Source organism: Bufo gargarizans, unplaced genomic scaffold (assembly GCF_014858855.1).
Source record: "Bufo gargarizans isolate SCDJY-AF-19 unplaced genomic scaffold, ASM1485885v1 fragScaff_scaffold_499_pilon, whole genome shotgun sequence".
NCBI classification, from domain to species: Eukaryota; Metazoa; Chordata; class Amphibia; order Anura; family Bufonidae; genus Bufo; species Bufo gargarizans.
In genome coordinates this window covers 45,638-63,538 of record NW_025334127.1, presented here as the reverse complement: position 1 = coordinate 63,538, position 17,901 = coordinate 45,638, and the positions used below count along the sequence as shown (strand labels likewise).

General features: G+C 45.7%; 1 protein-coding gene across 1 annotated transcript in view; it reads right to left on the bottom strand.

Annotated features, from left to right (window-relative positions):
* Nucleotides 1-5,123: 5,123 nt before the first annotated feature.
* Nucleotides 5,124-17,901, bottom strand: part of LOC122922577 (signal peptide, CUB and EGF-like domain-containing protein 2) — a gene marked incomplete at its 5' end in the record, with an annotated part of 58,174 nt that continues 45,396 nt past the window's right edge. Inside the window, 2 exons of the mRNA XM_044273238.1 lie at nucleotides 5,124-5,342; nucleotides 16,297-16,458. Of these exons, the coding sequence (XP_044129173.1) occupies nucleotides 5,323-5,342; nucleotides 16,297-16,458 (182 nt within the window). The remainder of the gene's footprint in view (nucleotides 5,343-16,296; nucleotides 16,459-17,901) is intronic.

Sequence of the window (17,901 nt, the reverse complement as noted above, 5' to 3'; positions counted from 1 at the left end):
TCGCTATGATTATTACTATTTATTATCGCTATGATTATTACTATATATTATCACTATGATTATTACTATGTATTATCACTATGATTATTACTATTTATTATCGCTATGATTATTACTATATATTATCACTATGATTATTACTATTTATTATCACTATGATTATTACTATTTATTATCGCTATGATTATTACTATTTATTATCGCTATGATTATTACTATTTATTATCGCTATGATTATTACTATGTATTATCGCTATGATTATTACTATTTATTATCGCTATGATTGTCATTTTTCCGGTGAGTGTCATTATTATTAGTGCAATTCCAATAATATCAGTGATACTATTAGCATAACTTTCTCATTCAAGATTTTATTGAGTTTTCCAAGGTAAATAGGACAAAAGCGCTGAAGCAAAGCTGAACATACAACATGTGGAAATCAATAAAAAAACAATGAACATCAGTTTCCAAAGCAGAAAACATCAGGGGTAAAAGAAAAGAAAAGTTATTGGAGAAAGGGACATAGAATGGAGACATCAGGGGAGGGGCAAGGAACAGACACGAGCGCTGGTCACAAGTATGCATCCCGGTACTCACTGGAGGTGCGAAACGTCTCCCATGGGCTCCACGCCTTCACAAAACGGGCGACGGCCAGTGGGGAAACACAGATGAGGTCCTCCATCCTTTGGTGGAGAGCAATTTCCTCAAACCACTCCATTAGTAGGGGGAAGGAGGGTGACTTCCAGTGGCGGGGGATGACTGTTTTGGCAGCTTGAAGCATATATTTCAAGAGGGAGGCCTTGTAGGCTGGGATGGTGAGGTCAAAGGCGAAAAGCAAGAGGGATTCGGGGGTATTGGGAATGGGAATCCCTGTCACTTTGCGCACAATAGAATGCACCGAGTCCCAGAAAGGGCGAGGACAGGGCATTGCCACCAGATATGAATCATGGTGCCCTCCAGCATCTGCCCGGCACAGACGAAAACCACTTGTGGAGAAGAGCGGGCACTCTGTACCACCTGGAGAGGACCTTGTAGTTAGTTTCCTGCGCCTTCGTGGAGATCAGCGCCTTGTGAGTCAGAAGGAAGGCTCTCTGCCATTGGGAGGGGGTGAGTTGGACACCTAAATCAAGTTCCCACGCCGGACAAAAGGGAGGAGGACGGGAGGAGTGTTGCTGAATGAGCAAATTGTATATAGTGGAGATGGCCCTGGATACTGCTGATGGAGCCAGGCACATTTGCTCAAACTTAGTGAGGGCTCTGGATAGGTCATGAGTTCTGCGCAAGGTCGAATAAAAATGTTGAAGTTGGAGGTGCTCAAAGGTATGCCTGGGGCGAATGGCAGAGGGTTCTAACAACTGATCAAGGGGGTTTTAGTGAGGACCCGTGTAAAACATGACAAAATCGAAGAGGGCGCGTGCTAGTACCTGACAAGAAGGTACGCGAGGAGCGCCCCGGTGGAAAGTCAGGATGGTCTGTAATTGGGGTCAGGGGACCTTTAGTATCGATGAGCAAGTGCAGATTACGTGCGGAGCCAAGTATTGCGAGGGTATGGTTAACCGTAAAAGATGGGGTTGGTGCGGGGACACTGGACGATCCTATCAACCAAGGGAGCGTCGAGGGTGGGATAGGTGAGGAGTCCCTAGCCATATGGACCCACGCCTTGGCAGAGTCTACACTCAACAGGTCCAGTAACCTGGCATACGCCGCGGAGAAGTAATACAATTTACAGTGCGGCAGACCCACCCCGCCCGTCTCCTTAGATCTGGTCAGTAGTTCATACCTTATCCGCGGTCTGCCCGGAGCCCATACAAACCGAGTGAAGGAGCGTTTCAGTTGCAACCAATAGGCCGCCGGTATACGGATTGGGACGGTCTGCAGGAGGTAGAGCAGTTTCGGCAACAGGTTCATCTTGAGGATATTGACCCTGCCAAACCTATTAGCATAATTTTGATTCCCCTGGTACTTACATTTTATCAGTCGCCCTGTTTTTTGGGTCCCGTTTTTTGTATCAAGGCCACCACTTTGAACATCATTTTTACCATCATTATTATCATGTTGTTATTATTATCAAAATTATTAATATTCCCTAATTGCGAAGGAAATTCTTATTACTATACATCGGATTATATCGGATCCTTCTATGTCCTTTACATTTATGTGATTATTATATTGTCTATTACCTCGCTGATGAATTATACAAGTCTATTCGTTTTAGGGTATATTTTTTACTTCATTTCATTCATTTATGTTTTGCCCTTTAGCACTACTATTTCACATACTACTATTTCTTTTAGACTTGAAAAAGGAGTACCCTTACTCCGAAACGCGTTGTCACCTGACTAAATACCTTTTAAAAAAGACATCACTTGTAATTGTGGTTTTGCGCCAAGAGGTATCACATGGTGTAGGACCTAGTACACAGCTTTTCCCAGTACTCTACATCACTCCAAGGACTGAGAAGATACCGGCAGAATAACCCCCCTTTCCCCCTGATGCAAGCACAACACCAGAAGGCGAGTTTAACATCTGGCACAGCATACTCTCTGAATCTGGTACCCAAAACTTACTACCCTATGAGCGCCTTGTTTGCCATTTATTTTGCCAAATTGAATGCATCAAGGAGGGAATTGATGCAATCGTCTAGATAACTACCTCAGAAGCACAAATCTCTCCTTAAAGGGGTATTCCCATCACAGACAATAAGAGGAATCGCGCTAGGTTATGCCCCCATTGTCTGATAGGTGCTGGTCCCACCTCTGGGACCCACACCTACAATAAGAATGGAGCAGGGAAATGAACAGAGGGCTCACTACGCAGCCACCCTCCATTAGTTTCTATGGGGCTGCTGAATATAGCCGAGCACTGCCCCATAGAAATGAATGGGAGCAGGGGCTGTGCCTGCGCAGTGCGCTACCATGGGAGCAGCGCTTGGTGGTGGACGGACCCTGGGAAATCCTCCAACCACTCCGTTCTTGGCATAGGTGTGGGTCCCAGAGTTGGGACCCCCATGGTCACAGATAAGAATACCTCTTTAACGTATCAGGAGTCTAGGATGTGACTGGATACAATTGTAACAAATGCTCAGCTGTAACAGATCAGGACAATTTGTGACTGGGCAGAGAACACCTCATGTGGGTGACGACCCCCCATCCCGTGTCCCCAAATTCCCACTCCATCCTGTGATGTAACATTGTATCTTATTTGCTTACATTCTTTCTAACTATACTGGCAGGAGGACGCGGCTTCACACGGGTTTATTTCATCTATTTCACTTAATGTTTCTGGGCGTCGGTAAAAGATATCGACAATATCCCCCTCAACTTTGACCTTCACAGCAGCCCGACCCTTTAACAGCGAGTTTCACAGCACCCTACTCCCTTGACAGTGACCTCCTTAGGGGCCCGCCCCCTTAAGTGACCTCCACAGTACCTTGCTGCCTTAACAGTTACCTCCACAGCATTTGCTCCTTTAATAGTGGCCCCTGCACCCTTAACAGTGATCTCCACAGTGTCGCCCCCTTAACAGTGATCTCCACAGTGCCCACCCCCTTAACAGTGACCTCTACAGTGCCCACCCCCTTAACAGTGATCTCCACAGTGCCCACCCCCTTAACAGTGACCTCTACAGTGCCCACCCCCTTAACAGTGACCTCTACAGTGTCCGCCCCCTTAACAGTGACCTCCACAGTGTCGCCCCTTTAACAGTGACCTCCACAGTGTCCGCCCCCTTAACAGTGATCTCCACAGTGCCCACCCCCTTAACAGTGACCTCCACAGTGCCCACCCCCTTAACAGTGACCTCTACAGTGCCCACCCCCTTAACAGTGACCTCTACAGTGTCCGCCCCCTTAACAGTGACCTCCACAGTGTCCGCCCCCTTAACAGTGACCTCCACAGTGTCCGACCCCTTAACAGTGACCTCCACAGTGTCCGCCCCCTTAACAGTGACCTCCACAGTGCCTGCCCCTTTAATGCTAGGGCTACACGACATGTGTCGCGTGACATTTTGTCTCAACAATTTTTATAGTGATAGGCTATGGTGTTGCACTGCGACATGCTGCGACACGACAATCGCAAAAAATCCATCCAAGATGGATGCATGTAGCAGTGTAGTTGTGTGACTTATTGTTGTCCTGCAGCCCTAGCCTAAAGCTGACCTACAGCAGTGAAGTAAAATGTCTGGGTTGTTATGGAAACCTGGAGTAAAACTGTGTGTATGTGGAGACTAAGGGCCTGCGAGCTTCTATTGGCTGATGAGGGTCATGTGACTGCGATATGAAGAGTAAGACCTGCAGGCTTGTATTGGCTAAGGCAGGTCATTTTCTGGGAATATCTCAGTAACGGTACGTCCTAGAGAGCTGAGGTCTAAAACCTTCCCGGACACCTGATGGACCTGTGTGCCAAATGTGGTGAAGATCGGACCAGTAGTTTGGTCGCACATAAAGAACAGACAGACAGAAACTCATTGTGTAGCGGCATATCGCCTCCACAGTATTCCTTCCCAGACAGTAAGTGATATGTGGACCAAGTTTAGTAGGAATTGATGGATGAGTTTTTGAGTTCGGCGACTTTCACACCTGCGTTCGGTGCGGATTCGTCTTGTATCTGTTCATAACGGATCCGTTTGCATTATTAATTCATTTGTCTAAGTCAAAACTGATCCTTCCTGACTTACATTGAAAGTCAATGGGAGGCGGATCCGTTTTCAATTGCACCATATTGTGTCAGTGAAAACGGATCCGTCCCCATAGACTTACATTGTGTGCCAGGACGGATCTGTTTGATTGCAAGCAGCGTTTTGGTGTCCGCCTCCGGAGCGGAATGGAGACGGAACGCAGCCAAAGTGATGCATTCAGAATGCATTGGGGCTGAACTGATCCGTTTTGGGCTTCTTGTGAGCGCTCTGAACAGATCTCACAGGCGGACCCAGAAACGCCAGTGTGAAAGTAGCCTTCTGGAGCAATATGTCGGAGCATACAGACTCCATGCAGCTGCTGTGTAGGGGCGGAGGACCCCGACAAGGTTTCTTTCCAGGTAGCAAGGGATGTGTATACCAGGTGTCGTTGAAATCGGTGATGTGTTTTTGAGTGATCGAGGAACATACACACACACTTACTGTGACGCAGTGAGAGGTTTGGTCTGGGAAAACAGGTATTTCCTCCCAGCGTGTGCCCCATTCCCGGGTTGGGGACCCGCATAGTGAATGTATGAGGTTCTGGCAGCTTTCATTGCAATCTGTAAATCATTGATCCCGAATTCCTATTATGTATTCAGGACTGTAGAACACCATGTTTAGACCGCTTTTGCTTCTAGCATGTAATCCTACAAATCTCGTTCCGTACCTGGTAATGAGAACTGGATCACTCTCAGCATGAAAAAAATATATATAAGAAACGTCCTACTGTGTCCAGTCAATTTCTGTCGCCTTCCCCTTTCTGCTAGGTACGCCCTGGCATCTTCACGCCACATTCCTCTCATCCTTGCATGTCGGGTCCCACCCACCTTATACGCTCAGGTTTCCCACCCCCGCCTGATTTTCCTCGGGGGTCTTTCACTCGTCTTGTTGCTCCAGGTACGCCCTGGATTCCCTCCTTTCCCTGTGCTACCTTTTCTTTTGTCTCTATTCACGTGGGTTCTGTCCCTCTCATTTACCTTCTCCTCGGGTCACGCAACCCATGTCTTCCCACGCTTGGTGCACCCAAGCACCACACGTTCTCACACTAATCAGGGACGCCCTGGTCTCCTTCCTGCTTACGTGTCACAGTCTTCTTCCATGTTCATTCTTTTGCCACCTGGCCTGGTACGTCCAGGCCTCGCATCTCCCACGGCAGTCATCGTCACCAGGTACGCCCTAGGCCGTTCCTTGTCCATGTCTAAATGTCTCCTAACCGTGTCATTCCCAGGTTACCCAGGATCGCCCTGGTACAGGTTTCCTCAGTAGACCCTCTGTTGCTAGTCTTTCCGTCAGTCATAATGGTTCATGGTCGCCTGCGCGCTATTACCCCGTTTCGTTCTGCCGGTTCCGCCCAATCCGCACATCCCCCATATTGGGCCCACTTCAGCAGCAGTCAATGCCTTTCATTCCTGGCATCAGTCCTGTCATATCCCACGAACATCTAGTTGCTTTTCCAGTCATGGTTTCGTGAAGTCAACATGTAAGGTCTTGTTCTTTTAGGTGCTAAGCTACCCCACGGGTACCCGTAAGAATTTAGTAGTCTTCTTCCAGGAAAGTAGAAAGTACGATTCGATATCTCGGCCTCCCGGCGTAGCCAATCGTTGCAACATATACCGTTCTTTTCAGGTGAAGTTCCTTAAGTCTCGGCGCAAGCAGCTCCGGTAAATTCTGGTAAGTTGACAGTCGCATGCCTCGCAGGGGGACCAACGCGTCCCTAGGTCACTAGCTAGGTCAAGACCCTGTACCTCGCTACGAGCATTCTCTTCGGCAGCCCCGCCCATCCTACAATTATCCCCTACCAGCTCCCATCATGTCCCTTTCATTTTTTCAGCTCACCATGTCTCACGTTTCCGATATCGAGGATGCTTTGTCAACTGTAGAGTCCGCGGTTTCAGAGCGAGCAAGCCTCTCATCCTACCGAACTTGGACAATCCCTAAGATGATTGCCGAGCTAAACAAGCGAGGGATACGCCATTCAGCCACAGCCTGCAAGGCCGAACTGTATTGCCTGTTGTTTCCGGAGCCATCCACGGAGAAAGTCTCTATGTTTAGCATCCAGTTGTGCCTGACGCAACTACACGCCACCATTAATAACCTGTCCAGTTCCATCTGCGACATCAACCAGACTCCAGGCAGTTGAAAGTAGGGACGCGTCGCCTACTGCTCCCATCAATCCCACTCCAGGTCCTTCCATTTCCCGGCCTTCATCCCCAGGTAGGTTTTCTGGGGTTCCCGAGATTGCTCCCTCCTTTATCGTTCCAGAGAACTTGCGCAAAGACATGCTGGCAGGCAAGGATGTCAACTTAGCGGCGGTCCTCATTTCTACCCATGACACCGTAGAAAGCAGGACCATCGCATGCAGCGATGTGTCTGTGGTACTGAAGTACTGAAGTAACCCTAACACACGCCTTAACAAAAAACTCTCTATCCCGGAGTTTGTGTTTGCGTTTAGCCTGTATCGGGACATCATCTGTTCTGCGCAGCTAGCCAGAAGGGAGGAGCGCGACACATACCTGTACAGGGTCACGGAGCTTGGGTACAAATACGGAGGATTCGCCTACTACGACTACCATAGGTCATTCTCGGCGAAGGCAGCCGCCGCCCAGTTTTAGCATGTCACCAACTGGGCATCCTTAGATATGGAGCTTTTCTGTAGACATTTTGCCGGACTTAGATCCCCGTACTGCTCTAATTGTCAGTCGGTGCTGCATGCTTCCGACTGGTGCCCCAACTCACACGTCACTTCCCAGGCAAAACAGCAGCACTTCAGCTTCCCAAAAGCCAGGTCCGCTCCTGGACAAATTAGGTCGGCCCATAGTATTCCTGGGGAAAAAATCAGTTATGCAATAATTATAATTCCACTTTCTGCAACTACAATAAGTGTAAGGCACTCCATATTTGTTCCACCTGCTTTCGGGCCCATCCTCAATCATCCTGCTCCCAACGCGCTGCGAAAAGCTGACTAGCCGACATCAATGTTCCCCTTTTGGTCTCCCTCCTAAAAACTCATCACAACCCCGGTTTCGTACAATTCCTGCAATCTGGGTTTTCCGAAGGCTTCCATACCGGTCTCGTCACCTTGCCCCAAGGTTCATGGGAAACACCTAACCTGGTGTCAGCACGGAGGACCCGGGGTCAGTGGATTCTCTCCTGCAGGCCGAACTGCAGAAGGGATTCATCTTTTCCCAACCACCTTTTCATGTCTACCGAGTAAGCCCCATCGGTCTGATCACCAAGAAAAATACCAATAAAAAGAGTTTGATCTACGATTTTCAGCGCCTCATGCCTCCAGCATTCCAAGTCTTAACTCATTGATCCCGTTCGAAGAGTATTCGATGCAATAGTCTTTCCTGGATTAAGGGATACAACTGATATTACAAGTGGGGGTGGGCGCATGGCTATCGAAAACGGATATCTCCGACGTTTTCAAGCTATTGCCAGTCCAACCTCATCTTTGGAGGTTTCACGTAATCAAATGGAAGGACCAGTACTATTTCGCCACTCGCCTCACGTTCGGGTCAAAGAGCAGCCCCTGGCTTTTTGATCAGTTCGCCCAGGCCCTCCATTGGATTCTGGTAAACCACGGCAATTGTCCCAGAGTAATCCATTACCTGGACAACTTCTTACTGATCGAAAACCCCAACCACGTGCCCGACAGGTTGGAAAGTCCCCTCTGTATTTTCACTGCGTTACAGGTCCCAGTGGCACCATCAAAGGTCGATGGCCCCTCCACGGTTATCACTTTCTTAGGCATCTCCTTAGACACCCTTAGGATGGAGGCCAGACTCCCAGAGGACAAATTAGACAGGCTCCAAACGTCCATTTCCACTCATGTAGGATCCAGGACCATGTTGAAGGGCGACTTACAGTCGTTGTTGGGCTCTCTCAATTTCGCCACCCGAATCATGCCACAGGGTCGCTCCTTCACATCAAGACTCCTCCAATTGTTGCCTACGGCCCCAACGCAAGACTCGCTTATCCAGCTGGACCGGGAAGCCCTGGCCAACCTAGCTATGTTAAGGGTCTTCCTATCAGAGTGGAATGGCATCTCCCTGTTCGTTCCGCACTGGAGTGACACCTTTCCGACCGTGTATTCCGATGCAACCGCATCCGACGGGTTCGGCGCCTTATTCGGTTTGCGGACTCCTGGCCTCCCCAAATTTACTCAGACCCTCAGGCCATTCAGTCTCCCCCCTCCTAGAATTATATCCCATCGTGGCGGCCGCCCAAGTCTGGGGCAAAGAATGGAACAACATGCCGGTATCCTTCATCACAGACAACCACACGGTAGTTGACATCCTCACCAAAGGAAGGTCCTACCTTGCCCAAGGTCATGCGCTTCATGCGCAAACTCACTTGGCTAGCTCTAAAACATAATTTCCACATCTCTTGTGCCCACATCCAGGGCATCAAGAACGTAGCAGCAGATGCCTTGTCCCGCCTTAATCTTAACCTTTTCTTCGAGGTCATGCAACAAGCCGAAAGAGTCGGGATAACCCCCCCGGATTCCGAATCCCTGATCTTGGACTAGACAGGCACATATCAGTGGCACAGTCTCTCATCCGCAAGTCCCCGTCTAAGAACTCCACTAGAAACTACCAATCAGGTTGGAAGGCATTTAAGGTTTTTTCTCACCTTCACCCTAGGGGAAACACGAACAAAGTCACATTTATCATGGCTTTCCTGGCATACTGCCACAAAGACCTTCACCTTTCATACAGTACCATCAGGTTTTATTTGTCGGGGGTCCAGCATCACCTCATGATCCGTCGCCCTGGCAGCAACTCCACATTTTCCTCCCATGCCATCAAAGCCACATTGCGGGGCATTCAGAAGAGTTCCAACAAGTCCAAACCCACCAGGCAACCCGTGTCGGGGGACTTGTTCAGGAAGATCTCAACCTCCCTAGACAGCAATTCTTTTGGGCCATTCAAAAGCAGCATTCCCAAAGCTGCCCTCTATTTAAGTTTCTACGGCTTTCTCCGGCCCGGGGAATTTACCAGCACTTCCCCTCATAATTCGGGTCCTGTACTAAGCTAACTCACCCGCAGACACAAGCATTTCATTTTCACCTTACCCATTTCCAAAACCTCGCAAATAAGGCCCCCTGTACGCATCGAATATTTCCCGACTACCAACCCATGGTGCCCAGTGGCCGTCCTCAACAGATTACTAGCCACCCTAGGCAACCGGGGTCCAGCTAGCCCTTTACTTCCTTTCCCTTCACGGCTACTCTCGTCCTTGCAGTTTACCAAGCACATGCGCATCCTCGCATCTGGTTTAGGGTTTAACCGCCGCGCCGCCTCCGCCGCATCTAAACACAGGGTCCCGGCTCACATCATACGCAAAATGGGTCGATGGCAATCATCGTTTTTCTCGCGGTACATCCCGCATCCGAAAGCAGAGATCGCCAGAGCTTTCTCCGACTTGGTACTGTAAAAACTAATAACAACAATAAAAGGGTTGTATCAATAAACCATTTCCTACTCACATTTTTTGCCCCCTTTATTGGCCTACCCTCGTTACGTGGCTAAGGGCACACCACTAGCCTACCTAGTTAGATTAGGTATCAGGACTCGCATGCCAGGCTTCGAGCCGTAGCCAGGACCACAAATATATAGTGCTGAGACGAAGCGTTGCGCTGGGTGAATAAAAGGTGATTGTTTTTTTCATTTAATCCTTGGAGTGCTGCCTTTTTTTGATAATATATATATATTGTATTGTATATAATAGAATATCTGGCAAAAGTCAATTTATTTCAGTAATGCAAATTAAAAGGAATTCCTTTTTAATGTGCATTACTGAAATAAATGGACTTTTGCAAGATACAGTGATCCCTCAAGATACAATGGCCTCAGGATACAATATTTTCAACATACAATGGTCTTTTCTGACCCATCGTAGGTGAAACTAAACTCAACATATGTCTGTGAAGGTTCTCCTTTATCCAGGTCATGGTATATCTGTAAAGAATAAATCAAGGCAACTGGACGTCCTGTAGATTTCTTGAAAGAACGAGTGAAACGTTTTCAAGAAATGTACAGTAAGTCCAGTTGCCTTGATTTATTCTTTACAGATAAACTCAACATACAATGCCTCAGACTCAGATCCAACCAATCAAGGCCACTTTTCTGGTAAAATAGCTGTAGTAGATGCTAGTTAGCACATATTCCTGACTGTTACATGGAAGGACTGGTTTTATCTGTCTTAGTTTTCTGCTTATGTTTCTTAAATCTTCATTTTCTCTCATCTTTGATGACATTTTGAGGCTTTGGAACCAATTACTCAACTTACAATGTTGAGGCACAGAGGCCAAGGCCAAGGAACTCAAACACCTCAGAGGGGCACTTAAAACTTGTGGGTGTCCAGTTTGGGGCCTTTGTCAAAACAGAAGGAAGGAGAAGAAAGACCACCAAGACTACCAGTGAGGGCGAGAAGCATGACAGACGCAAGACTATGGTTATCCCATATGTAGCTGGGGTGTCTGAGAAACTCAAAAGGATGATTAATAAACATCACATCGCTGTCTGCTTTACACCCAGCAACACACGGAGGCAACAACTGGTTCACCCCAAAGACCCAACGCCTAACCACAAGATGGACAACATTGTGTGCGCAGTCCAGTCCAGTGAGGAATGTTCAGAACTGTATATCGGCGAAACAACAACTACATCAGCGTATGGCCCAGCATAGAAGAGCCAAAACCTCGGGTCAAGATCCAGCCGTGTACTTACATCTAAAAGGAACAGGTCACGCCTTTGAAGACAGTCAAGTACGTGTTTTGGATAAGGAGGCCGATTGGTACAAACGAGGTGTGAAGGAGGCCATCTACGTACAAATGGAGAAGCCAAGCTTGTATAGAGGCGGGGGGTTAGACATCTATTGTCTGCCACATACAATGCTGTCTGGACACCTTTTTCTGGGAAGTCTTTATCACCTACTGACTCCAATTAGGATAATGGAATCGACACCTTTGACCCCATGCTGGGTATAATGACCTCTGACCCAATGCTGGGTATAATGACCTCTGACCCAATGCTGGGTATAATTACCAGATGTGGATTCAGTTACACATTTATTCCCAGAATTCCTGTACAGTCAGAATTGAGAAAGCTCGTTGGAAGAACGAGTGAAACGTTTTCACGAAATCTACAGGACGTCCAGTTGCCTTGATTTATTCTTTACAGATATACCATGACCTGGATAAAGGAGAACCTTCAGTCAACCTACAATGGTTTCAACATATAATGGTCGCACTGGAACCAATTCATATTGTAACCTGAGGGACCACTGTATTCTCATTTTTCGAGTTTCACCTGTACATATATATACACACACACACACATACAAAAATATAAACGCAACACTTTTGGTTTTGCTTCCATTTTGCATGAGCTGAACTCAAACATCTGAAACATTTTCTACAGACACAAAAGACCCATTACTCTCAGATATTGTTCACAAATCTGTCTGAATCTGTGTTAGTGAGCGCTTCTCCTTTGCCGAGATAATCCATCCCACCTCACAGGTGTGGCATATCGAGGTGCTGATTAGACAGCATGAATTTTGCACAGGAGTGCCTTAGACTGCCCACAATAAAAGGCCACTCTGAAATGTGCAGTTTGATCACACAGCACAATGTCTGAGGGAGCGTGCAGTTGGCATGCTGACTGCAGGAATGTCTACCAGAGCTGTTGCCCGTGCAATGAATGTTCATTTCTCTACCATAAGCCGTCTCCAAAGGCGTTTCAGAGAATTTGGCAGTACATCCAACCGGCCTCACAACCGCAGACCACGTGTAGCCACACCAGCCCAGGACCCTCCACATCCAGCATGTTCACCTTCATGGTCGCCTGAGACCAGACACCCGGACAGCTGCAGCAACCTAACCAAAGAATTTCTGCACAAACTGTCAGACACCGTCTCAGGGAAGCTCCTCTGCTCGTCGTCCTCATCAGGGTCTGGACCTGACTGCAGTTCGTCGTCATAACAGACTTGAGTGGACAAATGCTCACATTCAATGGCGTCTGGCACGTTGGAGAGACATTCTGTTCACGGATGAGTCCCGGTTTTCACTGTTCAGGGCAGATGGCAGACAGCGCGTGGCGTCATGTGGGTTTGCTGACGTCAACGTTGTGGATGGAGTGGCCCATGGTGGCAGTGGGGTTATGGTATGGGCAGGCGTATGTTATGGACAACGAACACAGGGGCATTTTATTGATGGCATTTTGAATGCACAGAGATCCCGTGAGGAGATCCTGAGGCCCGTTGTTGTGCCGTTCATCCGCGACCATCACCTCATGTTGCAGCAGGATAATGCACGGCCCCATAGTGCAGGGATCTGGACACAATTCCTGGAAGCTGAAAACATCCCAGTTCTTGCCTGGCAGCATACTCACCGGACATGTCACCCATTGAGCATGTTTGGGACGCTCTGGATCGGCGTATACGACACCGTGTTCCAGTTCCTGCCAATATTCTGCAACTTCACACAGAAGAAGAGTGGACCAACATTCCACAGGCCACAATCAGCAACCTGATCAACTCTATGCCACGGAGATGTGTTGTAATGTGTGAGGCAAATGGTGGCCACACCAGATACTGACTGGTTTTCTTAAACCCCCCCCTTACGTATATATGTACACACATACACATATATTCATACACACACACATATATTCATATACACACACACATTCATACACACACACACATTCATACACACACATACACATTCATACACACACACACATCATACACACACATATATTCACACACACACATATATTCACACACATTCATACACACACACATATATTCATACACACACACATATATTCATACACACACACATATATTCATATACACACACACACATTCATACACACACACATTCATACACACACACATTCATACACACACACACATTCATACACACACACATTCATACACACACACATTCATACACACACACATTCATACACACACAATTCATCACACACACATTCATACACACACATTCATACACACACACACATTCATACACACACATACACATTCATACACACACACCCATTCATACACACATATATTCACACACACACATATATTCACACACACACACACACACACACACACATATATTCCAACACATTCATACACACCACACATATTCACACACACACACACATTCATACACACACACTATTCATACACACACACATATCTACACACATACACACATATTTACACACACACATATCATACACATACACATACATATATTCATACACACACACATATTTATACACACACACACATATATATTCATACACATACACACATATATTCATACACAACAACATATATATCATACACATATTCATACACACACACATATTCATACACACACACATATATTCATACACACACATATTCTTACACACACACATATATTCATACACACACATATTCATACACACATATTCATACACATATTCATACACACACACATTCATACACACACATATATTCATACACACACACACACATATTTATACACACACACACATATATATTCATACACACATATATTCATACACACACACATATTTTTACACACACATATATATTCATACACATATTCATACACATATTCATACACACACACATATTCATACACACACACATACATATGTATTCATACACACATATATTCATACACATATTCATACACACACACATTCATACACACACACATATTCATATACACACACACACACATTCATACACACACATATATTCATACACACACATATATTCATACACACACACACACATATATATTTATACACACACACATATATATTCATACACACATATATTCATACACACACACATATTTTTACACACACACATATATATTCATACACATATTCATACACATATTCATACACACACACATATTCATACACACACACATACATATATATTCATACACACATATATTCATACACACACATATATTCATACACATATTCATACACACACACATTCATACACACACACATATTCATATACACACACACACACATTCATACACACACATATATTCATACACACACATATATTCATACACACACACACACATATATATTTATACACACACACACATATATTCATACACATACACACACATATATTCACACACACACACATATATTCACACACACATATTCATACACACACACACATATTCATACACATACACACACATATATTCATACACACACACACATTTATACACACACACACACACATATATATTCATACACATACACACATATTCATACACATTCATACACACACACATATATATTCATACACATTCATACACACACACATATTCATACACACACACATATTCATACACACACACATATATTCATACACACACACATACATATTCATACACACACACATATTCATACACACACACATATTCATAAACACACACATATTCATACACACACACATATTCATACACACACACATATTCATACACACACACATATTCATACACACACACATATATTCATACACACACACATATATTCATACACACACACACACATATTCATACACACACACATATTCATACACACACACATATTCATACACACACATATTCATACACACAAATATTCATACACATACATATTCATACACACACATATTCATACACATATTCATACACACACACACATATACCTCCTTCTTTATATATTATTAATAGAAGATAGATTGTACCAATAAGGAATTACTCTAAGTCCTAAGTGTCAGCCGTATAAACCTTGAAGTGACGAGGACGCGTGCTGGCAGGGCGCTCCGCACAGAATCCTTCAGCGTCACGCTGCTCTTCTGGAAAGTGATGATAAACAGCAGCCGCTCCGTACGTGGTGCCAAATATCACAGCTGCCTGCCATCTAGGTGCTTAACCCCGTCATGTGCGGCCTGCAGATATATAGCACCCACTACACTGGAGTCATCCCTGACTAATCCTCCGCTGCTGCTTCCAGTAAGGGAGACAACCCCTCCCCCACTGACAACTAATAATGCATCAACCTCCAATAAGTATCCGCAGGGTGATATCCAACATGGCCGCCATTACAGCTTCTGCAGACACACTGGGCCACATTTACTAACGGACTAGCAACACTTTTATAAGTAAAACGTGTTGCAAGTCCACTTTTCTGCGACACAATGTCTGCACACAGCTGGTTTTTGCCTTGTACGCCAGTTGGGCATGACAAGGGCGGTGGCGTGACTCCAGCCCTGGAAAATGTATTCACATTTACGCCTGGAAACAGGCGCAAATGTAAGCCGACACTACACCAGCCGGATGCTGGCGCAGTGTTCAGTGCAGGCGCAGACTGACACAGACGCGCCAGCGCAGGGGGGAAACGAAGAGCAGCAGGAAAAGGTGCCCCAATCACCTCTCCAAGCTCCAGAACTATGCCTCATACTACCGCAGAGCAGGGCGGCACCTGGATTTTAGGGACTGATGTCATATATGAAATGCTATTTTTGATTTTTTGGGCTGAATTTTCTTAGTTACTCACTTTTACACTGGGTGATGTTAGTTGATCCATCAAAGTCAGTGCTGGTGTTTACTGGGCAAGAAATACAATGATTCTGTCCAAACTCCGGCTGATAAGTCCCCACCGGGCAGCGAATACATCTGTGCGACGTCGCGTTGTATGAATGTCCCGGTGAACACTGAACTGAAAGAACAAACAGAAAAGTCACAAAATCCGAGAGATAATCAACATATTACAATCAAAGTATTATACTCCAGAGCTGCACTCACTATTCTGCTAGTGCAGTCACTGTGTACATACATTACTTATCCTGTACTGATCCTGAGTTACATCCTGTATTATACTCCAGAGCTGCACTCACTATTCTGCTGGTGCAGTCACTGTGTACATACATTACTTATCCTGTACTGATCCTGAGTTACATCCTGTATTATACTCCAGAGCTGCACTCACTATTCTGCTGGTGCAGTCACTGTGTACATACATTACTTATCCTGTACTGATCCTGAGTTACATCCTGTATTATACTCCAGAGCTGCACTCACTATTCTGCTGGTGCAGTCACTGTGTACATACATTACTTATCCTGTACTGATCCTGAGTTACATCCTGTATTATACTCCAGAGCTGCACTCACTATTCTGCTGGTGCAGTCACTGTGCACATACATTACTTATCCTGTACTGATCCTGAGTTACATCCTGTATTATACTCCAGAGCTGCACTCACTATTCTGCTGGTGCAGTCACTGTGCACATACATTACTTATCCTGTACTGATCCTGAGTTACATCCTGTATTATACTCCAGAGCTGCACTCACTATTCTGCTGGTGCAGTCACTGTGTACATACATTACTTATCCTGTACTGATCCTGAGTTACCTCCTGTATTATACTCCAGAGCTGCACTCACTATTCTGCTGGTGCAGTCACTGTGTACATACATGACTTATCCTGCACTGATCCTGAGTTACATCCTGTATTATACTCCAGAGCTGCACTCACTATTCTGCTGGTGCAGTCACTGTGCACATACATTACTTATCCTGTACTGATCCTGAGTTACATCCTGTATTATACTCCAGAGCTGCACTCACTATTCTGCTGGTGCAGTCACTGTGTACATACATTACTTATCCTGTACTGATCCTGAGCTACATCCTGTATTATACTCCAGAGCTGCGCTCACTATTCTGCTGGTGCAGTCACTGTGTACATACATTACTTATCCTGTACTGATCCTGAGTTACATCCTGTATTATACCCCAGAGCTGCACTCACTATTCTGCTGGTGCAGTCACTGTGTACATACATTACTTATCCTGTACTGATCCTGAGTTACATCCTGTATTATACTCCAGAGCTGCGCTCACTATTCTGCTGGTGCAGTCACTGTGTACATACATTACTTATCCTGTACTGATCCTGAGTTACATCCTGTATTATACTCCAGAGCTGCACTCACTATTCTGCTGGTGCAGTCACTGTGTACATACATTACTTATCCTGTACTGGTCCTGAGTTACATCCTGCATTATACTCCAGAGCTGCACTCACTATTCTGCTGGTGCAGTCACTGTGTACATACATTACTTATCCTGTACTGGTCCTGAGTTACCTCCTGTA